The sequence below is a fragment of the Cajanus cajan genome, chromosome 4 (genome assembly GCF_000230855.2).
Source record: "Cajanus cajan strain Asha chromosome 4, NIPB_CcT2T_4, whole genome shotgun sequence".
In the NCBI taxonomy this organism is placed as follows: domain Eukaryota; kingdom Viridiplantae; phylum Streptophyta; class Magnoliopsida; order Fabales; family Fabaceae; genus Cajanus; species Cajanus cajan.
In genome coordinates, this window is record NC_138520.1 from 72,422,767 (window position 1) to 72,435,875 (window position 13,109).

General features: G+C 33.4%; 2 protein-coding genes across 2 annotated transcripts; one reads left to right on the plus strand and one right to left on the minus strand.

Moving 5' to 3' along the window:
• LOC109802905 (Calcineurin-like metallo-phosphoesterase superfamily protein) lies at positions 1-4,528 on the plus strand. The gene is made up of 4 exons (XM_020364319.3): positions 1-398; positions 863-1,104; positions 1,667-3,235; positions 3,990-4,528. Exons 1-4 carry the CDS (start codon positions 122-124, stop codon positions 4,107-4,109), a joined length of 2,208 nt encoding a protein of 735 aa, XP_020219908.2. The 5' UTR covers positions 1-121; the 3' UTR covers positions 4,110-4,528.
• Positions 4,529-6,058: 1,530 nt separating this feature from the next.
• FAS1 (chromatin assembly factor-1 (FASCIATA1) (FAS1)) lies at positions 6,059-11,891 on the minus strand. The gene is made up of 12 exons (XM_020364415.3): positions 11,144-11,891; positions 10,918-11,017; positions 10,108-10,255; positions 9,888-10,011; positions 9,174-9,526; positions 8,770-9,090; positions 8,397-8,478; positions 8,188-8,316; positions 7,260-7,670; positions 6,846-6,983; positions 6,552-6,597; positions 6,059-6,473 (listed from the first exon to the last, which is right to left on the minus strand). Exons 1-12 carry the CDS (start codon positions 11,663-11,665, stop codon positions 6,313-6,315), a joined length of 2,535 nt encoding a protein of 844 aa, XP_020220004.1. The 5' UTR covers positions 11,666-11,891; the 3' UTR covers positions 6,059-6,312.
• Positions 11,892-13,109: the final 1,218 nt, after the last annotated feature.

Here is a 13,109-nt window from a genome sequence, read left to right on the forward strand (position 1 = left end):
TATGAATTAATAGAAAATAATCTGAGAGGAGGAAGCAACATGATTCAGTGTGTCTTCAATTTGATGAGAGTGGCGCACGAAATGCATCCCAATCCCGTGCGAAGAATTTGACCAATTCAAAATGAAACTGCGAATCCAAAACACTGGAATCACCACAGCGCTTCTTCTTCTTCTTCTTCTTCTTCTTGCGATTGTGTGTGGCGTTTCAGCAGGTGCAACCAATGAAGGAGTTACACTCGTCAAAGGAGAGCCCGATTCCGTGGTTTGGGTGGTTCAGCTTTCCGATCTTCATTTCAGCGTTCACCATCCAAACAGAGCCCAACATTTCGCCCAACTCGTCGGCCCCGCTCTTTCCCTCATCAACCCCTCCCTCGTCCTCATCACTGGCGACCTCACAGGTTCCTCAACTTTCAATTTTTAAGCTATTCATGTTTCTGGGCTGTCAAATAACTGTTTTTTCTTCTTCTTACAATTTAATTGGAATGCGTTTTCATTTTCATTGTGTCTAGTTATAAACGACACAATAAATTTATTGGATTTTTATAATAATTATTTTAAAGAAGAATGTTGGTAATATATTTCGGAGTTGTTAGCATCGCTTTTACTTTAAAAGTTAGAATTTAATTAGAATGTAAAGATTTTTTACATTGTCATCAGATTGTACTTTTATAATAACTAATTTAAATATTATACCTGCAAGAATTTCTGATTAGTTGATGCTAAAAAAAAATCTTTACATTCATATTTACATGAAAATTGAACTCTGAAAATTTTATTTAGATGTGGTTCGGTTTATAATTAGTATGAAAATTAAACTCTTTGTTCTAATGTTGTGGGTTGTGGGCGTTTTTATATGTATTAGATGGTAAAAGCAAGGATTTGTTAACAATGAAGCAGAATGAGGATGAATGGGTGGAATATCGGAATACAATGGACACTGTTATTGAGAGAAGTGGACTCCACAAGAGCTTGTTCTTTGACCTCAGAGGCAACCATGATAGTTTTGGTGTTCCGGTTGTTGGTGGTTCCTTTGATTTCTTTTCTAAATACAGCATCAATGGGCAGTTAGGAAGAAATGGGAGTGTCAATAGTGTCACGCTTGAGGTCAGTGTCGCCCATTCACTTTTACTCTTAAGTAAATATCATTCTATGAAATTGAAATGTAACTCTTTTCCTGACTAAAAATCAAGTTTTAAAGTGTTATTAACATTTGCAGTGAACATATTGTACTGTGGAAATTTTAATGGATCATTTGACAGACTCCATTTGGACCATGGAAGTAAGGGTCGTAACCATTGATGAGAAAATTAACCAATGAAACCATGATGAAATACAAACAAATGTAATGAATTATAAAATTGTTACTCAAGCTTTTTTACTGATGTGTTTTCTGTCTGCAAAATTATAAAATGCTGTACTAGCCAATTGAAATTCCCAAAATATTATTTTGTCCTCTGTCATTTTGTGGACTTACCATTGAACCATTGGTGTTGGTCAGGATATTCCTCAGTTCTGAATAATATGCATTTATATGTTTGGAGTATACTAAATAATTGAGAGCTCTCAAATTGTAGGCTTGATTTTTTTTTATTTTTTATATTATCATATTATTTGATGCTATGATGCTCTTCCATACTCATTGTTATTTACTTGCATTGTATCACAGACTCCGGAACGGAAGCATCTCTTTGTTGGGTTTGATAGCACTATGTTAATTGGCTTACGAGGACCAACTAATCTTTTTGGGCATCCCACAGATCAATTACTAAAGGATCTAGACTTGGAACTCTCACAGTGGGATTCTCAGTCAGAAAAACCCGTTACCAAAATTTCCTTTGGGCATTTTCCGCTCTCGTTTTCTGCACCCTCTAGTTCTGGAAGGACCTTGGAAGATGTTTTCCTAAAGCATTCCATATCTGCTTACCTGTGTGGGCATCTCCACACTAGATTTGGTAAGAACTTAAAGCGGCACCATCAGTTGAGCAATCATGTTTCATCCTTTCAGAAACTTTTTCAGTTTAATATACACCAGAGTTCTTTCGAAAGTAATGTAAATTGTTCGGTGGGAGCCCCGCCAGTTCAAGACTTCTGGGAGTGGGAAATGGGGGATTGGAGAAAGAGTAGAGCCTTTCGAATTTTAGCCATTGATCGAGGCCGTGTTTCATATGCTGATGTTGATTTCAAATCAGGGACCAAACATGCAATTATATTGCCTACTTTTCCATTAGACTCTCGCTTCATGCTAACATCTTCATGCTATCACAGCTATGAATGTCAATCAGCGCCCCCTTCATCTTATGAGACAATTCGAGCTCTGGTATTTTCTGTTTCTCCTGTTGTATCAGTTGTAGCTAGGGTCTACGATTCACGATCTGGAAACCTTGATTTAGTAGTAGAAACACATATGACCAAACATGCTGATGAGAACTCCAGGGGGGACCTCTACGTTGCTCAATGGAATTACAAAGCCTTTGAGGATGCTTCTCCTGATAGATTTTGGCTTCAAATTGAAGCAAAGGACCACATGGGCAGATCAACTTTGTCCGAATTGAGGCCATTTTCTATCAATGGTTATAGCTTCCAACTTTCTTGGAGCTGGAAGGAGTTTTTTGTCATGGGATGTCAATGGGCTGCCCTTTATTACCCATTATTCTGGTCTGCACTTTCCTTTATGCTCATATTCCTTCTTTTTCCAAAAGCTCTCCTTGGTTTTTCAAAGAAGATATACACTTACAAGAATTTCATCACCAATAAAGGCTTAGTAAATGGTGTACTATGGTTTCTCCAGGAGCTTTGCAGGGTCCACACATTATGGTTTGGTTGGATAGGTTACCTATTTTATCTTACATTGTTCCCCTGGTTTATTGGGCAAGTTTTTACTGAAGGGAAAAATATGGTATACATGACCTATATGGGGTGGGTTGTAGAGACTAATAATGGAAAGGGGAAGCATGAGTTTGTTGGATCTCCAGATATTATGGTGGTGGTTCTTCCCCATTTATTGTTTGTGGTTTTGCCTGCAATTTTGGTCACTGGTGCTCTAACAGCTGAAGGAGCAATTTACCGGGAACAAATGCTAGCATTTATAGGGAAGAAAAAAGATGATCTTCATGTGGGCTCTAGAAAATTAAATGGCAACCAGAGAAGCATGGTATCTGATGTTCATCTTGGCAAGCGATGGATTCGGAAGCTTCTTTGTGTGGTTTGTTTGGCAATATGTTGGAAACATTTTATGGTAAGGCTTAAACTAATACTTTGCACTGTGGTCCATGCAAGCAAAAAATAGTATACATTTACTATAATAGAGGAGCCTAAAGGATAGTTAATAAAGAATGTAGTGCATTAACCAAAAAAAAAAAGTTGGTATAACACTAACAGGATTACAATTATTATGTTTCTTTTTTGGGGGGTCCTGGTGGGAGAGGGAATGAGAAAAAAAAAATAGATACATTACCTAAGGTGCTTTTAGAGTTTTAGCATTTTTTTTCGAATAAAATTAAAGTTTCACTTGAATAACTTATGCAATAAAGGTCAATATTAAATGTTAATACTAGTTTACTGAGATGAAACTTTGATTTTAGCTATAAGGCCTGTTTGGATGAGTTTATTCATAAGTACTTCTAAGAAAGAAAAATAGGAAGAAAAATTGAAATAAACTTTTCTATATGAAGCTAAAACTAGCATGATCATGAGTTAAAAATAAGATTTTGGAGAAGTTAATAGGAGAAAACTTCTGCAAATTAGTTTATATATAAACTAATTTTAACTTATGGAAAAGCAATTTCATTTTAACTTTCTAATTTCTATCTTAAACATTGAGAAAGTTTATCCAAATAGGTTCATAGAATAATAACACTAATAGCACTTAAAATTTTACAGCTAAATTTCGCTATCTTACAAATTCAAGACATTTTTTGGTTGTCCTTGTTTTTCCCCATTCTTTTCCTTGTTTTGTTCAATTTGTCATTTACTTTACTATTCCATTACAGAATTGCAGAAATCTTCTAAAAGCTTATGAGATGAACCCAGTACTCCACTTCCTGGGCTATGGTATTTCAGTCCCCTTGTTGTTGGCACATGCTATCTGCAAAACCAGAAATGCTGAATGAAACTTGTTCCAAAGTTTCACATGTAGTTCCAAGTCTCCATGTTTTGAATGCAACAAGAGGATACACTTTGGTTGTGTTGTCGGAGTCAAAATTGGTTGAAGCGATATTCCTCTAACTCATCTAGAGGCAACAGGAATGCTGGTTGTTTGGCATATTCCTCTTACTCATTCATCACATCATTCACGATGATATTTCTGTTATATGTATTATTAGGCCTTGCCCTTGGTAGTTTAAGTTATAGTTGATAGAAGAACCAAAAAGGACCTACGCAGGATACACTATGGTTTAGTAGTGGTTTTGCATGGGTTGAAGAAGTATGCAACAAGTTATTGCAATGGCCGAGTCACTTTGTAAGACTAGACCTTACAGTATTGAACAAGGTTTTAGAATATAAGTATACGATTTTCTCCTATCCAAAACTTGGTTCTTCTAGCCTTTTTACACACTAAGAAACATTTATTCATATACATACACTAAATTATTCTCATTTATTAATTTACAAATTTCTACAATATTTTCAACTACTTCATCGATATTATTGTAAAGCATAATGCTCCACTTAGAAAACACTAATATTTCAATTAAACTAGTCTTAATTATTCAACTACACATTGGAGTATAATTAAAGAAAATTACATAAAGATGTGTTGAACTTCTAAAATAACCTAACTTTCAAAACAAAATTAAGAAGCTAAAAGAATCAAAATTTAGTTTTGGAACGGAATGAGTACTAATTAACTGTTGGATTATGAAGTATTAATGTGATAAATAGCAAATTAAAAATAATTCACAAGTATTTAATCTATTAAAAGGCATTTACTTCTTTTTAAAATATTAAAATTAAAGTGCAATTGGTCTTTAAATATTATAAAAAATAATAACGTCATTAATTTATTAAAATATTTAATAGAATCAAACTATGGAATCTTTTGCATTATAAAAAAGTCAATTGCTTTGATATTCTGCCTTTTTTATCCACTAATAATAAAATACCAATTTGAAAAACAAGATTTAGTGATGTGTTATTTTTTCAGTTGGAGATACTCAATCATTTTTACTAAAGTCAAACATTATTAGATAACTAGATTTGAACATATTGCTTCAGATTCAAATTTTTATCCACATATTAAAGAAAGACTTAAAAAGAAAAGTCACTTTAATAATCTCTATAATAAAAAGTTCCAAGTCAACTAAATTCAATCATTTTCAACTGCTATTTTAACACCCTCACTTGATCTCACTCCAGGTACTTCTAGAATTCTTAAAAGCAAGAGAAATTAATGAACCACGGTCGCCCGAGCACTAGGTAGTTGGAGTAATATATGCATAAAATCCTAAACTACAACTTCACCGCTTGTTCATCAAAAGCTATAAAAGGAAATAAAGGCAAATCCAGTTTCATGGGCCAACAACATCAAAACATGCTTTTTATGAAAGTTACTGTCATCCAATTCAATTATGAATTTATAATGAGCAATCAAATGGCGTAGAACACTATTAAATATTTCTTATGATTATTTCCATTCCACTACTCGACCCAAAAATATTTTCCCCACCTCATTGTCATTCTGTTCCATTAACCAAACCCACTCCAAAACCATTTTTAAAAATTAGACACGCTGTATTTTTAAAACAAATTTAGATTATATTTTAGACCATCCTAACTTAATCCAATGTTAATTAAAACAATTATATTTTAATAGTAACATTAGCTTAGTGGACAACATTTTATATAATATGATATATTCATACCAATATTATTTATTACCTTGAAATACATATTATAAACTACATCTTAATTACAATTTTATACTTCACCTCTATCCTATGATTTAATTATGTAAAATATTAAAATTAACAAATTATTTCAACATTCAATACATTCAAATAAATGACTAACAAGGCAGATAAATTCATTCCATGAACTATTACTAAGTATGCAAAAGGGATAAAAGAAACCCCCAAGAAATGGGGTGATGCAAATAGTATTTCCTCTTTATACAATACAGTCAACAAATGTTTATCAAGTCCAAACTTGGAAAACCAAGTAAACAGTATTGTCATAATATAGTAATCAGGAACTTGCCCAGTGGTAAATGAGAATCAAGTGCAACCCACTATCTCCAACTTTTACCAAAAAAAAGTCTAAGCTGAGATATCTGAAAAGTAGCAAAAATGCCACTGGGCAACAAAATGTGGAACACTAAATATTATATGAACTTTGTGGTCGTTCATCAATGGCAGAAGACGACTTCAGGGGTGGAAGTGGTGAAGTTTCACCAGGTTTCACACCTTCACCAGCTGGCGGCAAGCACCTTTTAGAAAAAAATGCAGCAATACTCCTCGGTCCCCCACTGTTTTTTTCTGTCAGTTTAACCAGACATTAGTTTAGAAATCGAACATAACTCAGGTGAAGTGATTGGGACAGTCAAAATTGCATACCATGTTTAACTGCCAAGCCAAGCTTATCCAAAACTTCTTTCTTCACCTGGATAAAGATGAGAAAAATAAAATCAGCATTATAGGTACACACTCAGACATAAACACGAAGCAGTATATACAATCCCCAGACAGTCAAAACAGCAATGGTTTAATCGGTATCACAAGTCATATATCTATACAGTGCAAGGTGGTTAATATTTATGCAACTGAAATATACTTAAACCATCAATTTTTAATGAATTTCACTGTTGAAAATAGAAGCATTTGCTAGATTGTGAGATCACCCATACAAACCTGCAAACGGTTATCAACATAGTCAGATACTTCACGCACTTTATTCTTCAGTGATGACTTAGATACAGAAGGGAACTTCTGTTGCAAAGACACTAAAACTTTATTCATACCCTGAGAACAACTTTGAATAGTAGTTACCTGAAAAGTTAATAAAACCTTTGTAACATGATAAAAATTGTATGATATGACATAAAATTAGCCACAAATTATGAAAAAATAGAGAGAAAATTAGAAGAGCAGCTTTCCTAAATCAACCTGCACCTGGCAAGTGTCAGCTCAACTGACATTTTGATTGATTGATCCCTCAACCAACTTAACTTTAAACTATGACTACATTGTGTCTAGCAAACTATACACACATCTTGATAGATACTTGATAATTATGCAACTCAAATGTTGAAATGCATAACTTACAATTATGTTAAGGTCTGAGTCGGGTATTACAGCTACACCAGATATTGGACTAGCACCACCTTTACCGGTGGAGAGGCAGACTTCTTGGTCCTCATCCTGCATTTTATCCATAGATAATTCTATATATGAGCTGCCAGGAATTGGATACATACTCAAGGCTTGCAAGCACATCTGCTCCAGCTTAGAAGTACCACTAATATTGTTATCTGATATAAACTCCTTTTCATGAATCAAATTTGATATAAACAAAGGTTGATTTTTCCGGAGAGCATGCTCTGTCAAATTGTTTAGATATTTCTGCTGCCGAAGTAAAGCACAGAACTCCTCGGTCTCTCTATCATCCTTACAGCTAGGTGGGCTATCAGCCCCCTCAATGTCATCGTCTATTTCCATTCTATCCACTTGTGCACCCTACATATAAATAAAAGCAATTTTACTGAAAGTTGTAGTGGCTTTCTAATTACTGGCATGTTTTTTGTTTTGATTTTAAATTTTTAAAAACTATTTTATACATTTTTTAGAGAATAGGAGTGGAAGAAGAAAATGTGATAATACAAGAAAAACATGAGTAATAAAAAAACTAGAACTAGAAGACCAAAACAGATTAAAGATATTCAAGTTTTTTATCTTAAAAACTACAAATTAGATACTATTTAAAACAATTTTAAAAAACTACTCTTATCAAACAAGTTTTTTTTTTTTTTTCTTGTTTTTAAAAACAGGAAATAGTTTTCAAAAAATAGGAAACAAGCAAGCCCTTGATCTTGCACATACCCCAGCCTTTGCCATTGGCTGATAAAAAGAAATAACATGCATGGATATTGAGACACTAAAAGATCCAAACATCACTCATCTACTTGGAATCATTGAAATGCAAAACACTGTAATAACAAACTTAAATTGATTACAGTAAAAACACAGTCCCAACCTCATCTTCAGAGAGATATCCATCTGGTACAAAAAAACCATCTTCACTTTCATCATCAGACTTTGAACACTCCTCTTGACATTCCTCTTCATCTTTATCACAATCAGAAAGACTTTCACCCGGTTCCTCCTAAAATGGACAGAATGTTGTTACAATATGGATAGCATCCATTGTATATTAATTCAATCAAATACAAAAATTTAATGCACCTCTTCCCATTCCTCATCGCTGCTGACATCATAATCCAGGCTTGGATCCTTCCTTAAAGGATGGCGTGGTCCAACAACATGACTAGAAATACATATTTTAATACACATAAGCAATCTCAACCAAAAATACTGAAATATCTATAACATACCAAAGTAAAATTACTATTGATATTAGCTCTAAAGTAATTATTTATTATTGGCATTTTGAACCCACAAATGAGCCTCTCACACCGGTGACAATTTATCTGCATAATTAGAATTTAAAAGACTAACTAAAACAGTTGAATTATTGGAGTTTCCCATTTTTAAGTATATACCATAGTGTATCCTATTAAAAGTCAAATTTAAAATCATTCATGAATCATAATCTAACCTTTTTGTGGGCCAAATACCAAAAAAGGCAGGTCTATGAGATTTATCGAACTGTAATAATTGCTTCCCCCGACTGTACTTCTTGGCATCAAGAGGAGAACTATCTGTATTCATTGGGCATGAACTGATATCAGAACTACATTCTCCCAATCTGTCCACATGTTTCTCCACGTCCAACTCATCATCATGAACTGCAGTTTTAATAGCTGTCAGCTTAAGTTCCTTAAAAACTTGAGTCCTAGGTTTCTGGCGTAAGCCCCATCTCTGTTTCCTGTTTGAGCGAATTGATTGTCCTAAACAGCGCCATGAAGAAAAGAGTGACCTGAAAAATGAAACATTTTTTTAGTAAGATTTGAAAAAAAAACAACTAGTATCAAGAATGGTAAAACAGTACAAGAAACTTACCTCCGAATATCCTCAAGTGCAACATCACTACTTGATGCAAGAGTACAATCCATTGAGATAGTAGCTGACTCAAACAAACTTTCACTATTGCTGCTTGACAAATCAGATGCAGGTGATTTCACTGAAACTTGATCTTTCTGAGATGGGGGATTAATTTTACTTCTCTTAAGAAAACGCTCCATAATTGAGGCTTGCTTTTGTAAACTGCGCTTCTTTTTTAATTCAGCTTCTGCTTTCTCTTTGCGCCTTTGATCCTTTTCTGCTTCCTCCACCTGCTTCTTTTGCTGTTTCTTCTTTTCAGAACTTTTCTCATCATTTCTTGTCTCATCTTGTGACATTTTTAAATCTGATTCCTAAAACAATCAAGCAATTGAAGAAAATGTCTTGAATACTCAAGATAAAACTATTTTCAATTTTTCATCAGATGAATTAAGTCAGAAAACTAAGAATCAATATAATAACTACTATGGGTTAAAACAAATATCAGCTAATGCAACAGACTGTCACAATGCTGTCAACAAGTTGGGTGCCCATCCAACTTAAAACCTCCTGAAAATACTTTTTTTTTTCTATTGATTATCTTCAACATCTTGGTAATAGAAATACACAAATTGAACATGTGTAAAAGTGATTCATGCCAATGAGAGCAACATCATGGAAGAAGAAACTTCGGCTATAAAGAACACACAATGGGATCAAAACAGCAGCACTTACATTGAGCAGTATTTCTCTTTGCAGTTCCTTGTGCATGCTTTCTTTCTCTTTCTCTGCTTCTCTTCTATTTCTCTCCAACTGTTTAATTAGCAATTTATTTTCTTGGTTTGCTCGTTTCTTGTCCCTGCAATTATATTTAAGAAAATCAAATCAAGCATCACACAAATTCACATATTTGAGGCAACAACCAAAAAATGTCCGGAATATTGTGCTTATGTACATTTCTTCACTGTTTTTCTGCAACAAGGCATCCACTAACAACCGTATATCTGCCTCGGGAAAAGCTTTACCGAGCTTTGCTGACGCCTTCATTAAACCATGATTATAATCTGGTTCACTCTCTAGCTTTTTCAAAGCAGCTATCATTTCTGAAAAGCAATTCAATTTAGCAAAACAATCATTAAATGAGCAAACAACCCCATTACCTAAAGTTCATCAGATAAGAAACTGTTGAAAGGGCCAAATACAATGAAACACTACAATAAATGTTAATCATGGCAAACTTTGGTATAATTATCAGTCATATAGCATTTATTAACATCATATTAAAATAAGAAGTTCTGAATTTCAATTTTAAATATGTTTTACAGATAAAATAATTAAACAAAGATATAAAATATAGCATCTAATTAGTTGTTGAGGGAATAACAAAGCAAATAACTCAACTCCTGCAAATTGCGATGATTGGTGTGAAACTAGTCATTTACAACTTACATGACTCTTGGGTTTTATATAAACACTACCATTCTCTTCATTTTAAAGAATGAACAATATACTAAATCATCAGCAAGACAATGTATAGATAAGCAATAACAAATCATCACAAACCACAAGGACACAGAAATTAGAAATACAACTAGATATATAACTTTGGTTGTGATACAAAAAGTTAAACTACCAACAGCAAGAATTGAGAGTACACACTCTTCTTCCAAGAAAAAAAAATTTAATCAACTAATAAATTAATCATTCACATTACAAAATACAGTAGACACCCATAACTAGCTTCATCAGAGACAAAATAAGATACCAGAGACAGCCAAAATCCTCTCATGAATCCTTCTCCGACAAGTACGCCGAATACTGAACTCTCCTCGCACAGATTTTGACATCAATTTCATATCCCTGGTCTGCACCACGGATATAGCAACTCCATCAGTTACAATTACAAAACAACTAATGCCAATCTAGATCTCATTAAGAAACCCTATCCGACATCTTATAAATATTCAAGATAAACAAGAATTCTCAATCACCTCCCAACACCAGAGACAGGACTCAGCATGGTCCTCGAGTACGTCAGCATCAGCATTGGGCACGCCGTAAGTCACTCTCTGTCCCACCGACAACACGCTACTCTTCACCGTCGCATGAGTAACAGCCTCCGTCAGCACGATTGCGCCGCTACCGACTTCGCCGCTCAGCCTATCGTGAATCTCGTCAACGAGCCTCGACAGCGGAAGGTCGCTCTCCTCCATCAGAGCCGCGACGACAGCGTTTCGGGAACCACCGCACTGGCCAAGCTGGACGCACACTTTCTGCGCCATGACCTCCCGGTAGTACCGGAACAGCGCGTCGAGTTCCTTCTCGAGGGTTTCGATGTGCGCCTGCTTCTCCTCGGCGCTCTTTAGGTTTTGCAGCAGCGAGGGAACCTTCTTCTTCCGCTTCCGCGTGGTGCTCTTGGCTTGGTTTGATTTCGGATCTTGAGGCGGAAGAGGAGGAGGCCGAGGGGGAGAGTTTTCAGCGTCTATGATTATTGTTGGCACCGACATTTCCATTTATCGGAATTTGCGAGTGTTTGGAAGACGAATATCTGAAGAGCGAGCTAATTCTGTGAGATCGGTAAAGGAAACAACGGAAATCTACGAACCCTAATTGTTCTGGTGTGGTGCGTGGTTGAGTTGAAAGAGGGAATGATAAAAGTTAAAAATTATACACACGCCCATAAGAGGGAAATGGAAGTGAATTTCGCTTTGGCGCCAAAAATCACGTTTTGGCTCTATACCAAACGTTGTATTCCTTCCAGCAAATTTATATTCTGATCGGATCGGTGTCATCTTTGTTATATTTTAACTATATTTTAACAAAACAAAATAAAATATGAGTTTCTAATAAAAATATAATGATTGTTTATTACCTTTTCATATATAAAAAATGATAAATAAGTATAATTATTTTTTAAAAAAAAATAACGAGCAATTGCCATAATATTATAATTTTAAATTTGTTTTTTTATTTCAAAGGTTATTCAATTATTTTTAAATAAATTATTTTTTAAAATCAAAATATTATTGTAATATATGATTATATGTATGTGTATAATAAACAGCATTTAAAATGACATATCAGAATTATAGTAATATTGTAATTTTTTATCATATTCTAAAATCACTTTTTTAAATAATAATAATTTAATTATTTTTAGAATCAGACCATTCATATTTTTTTAAAAGAAAATTTATAAAATAAACTATTTTTTACTCTTCTTGTATTTATTCAAATGATTATTTTAAGAAATAAGCAATTTAAAAAAAATAGTAAATTATATATGTTTTTTTTTTAAAGTAACTTTTTTAAATGTGTATTTTTTTTATAATCATATAAACACATTGATAATGAGATAAGAAGTGGATCTAGTTTTTCTATTATAGCATCTTCATATTTTATTTTTTATATAATCACTTTTTTTAATCACTTTTCACAATTTCACAATTTGACCATATTAACAAGTGTGTCTGAGTCTAAAAAGTGCATTGGTAATAATTAAAGGAACATAAATGCTCTTCAGATATTTAAAACTATCAACTTCCACTCATAACACTTGCAAAAATATATAATAATTGATATAAAAACTCATAATGAGATAAAGGATTGAATTTGAATCTTGCACTGTAACATCTTCTTGATTCATTTTTCATATAATCACCTTTTTTATCACATTTTACAATTCAAAAAAAAATGATAATGTTAAGAAACCAATAAGTGATAATTAATTTTACACTAAAACCTATCATTGAAGAGCTACAACAAATAAGATAAAGACTAAAATATTTTCATACATGTCTTCAAAAGTTTAAGAAATACATTATTTATAACACAATAGTTACACAAATGACTCTACAAGTGTCATCATCTAGTATTTAGGAAATTAAAACTATAAACTATATAATATTTTAATATCATTCTATTAATTCACTTAATTTAATTTATTTCTCTTGGGCT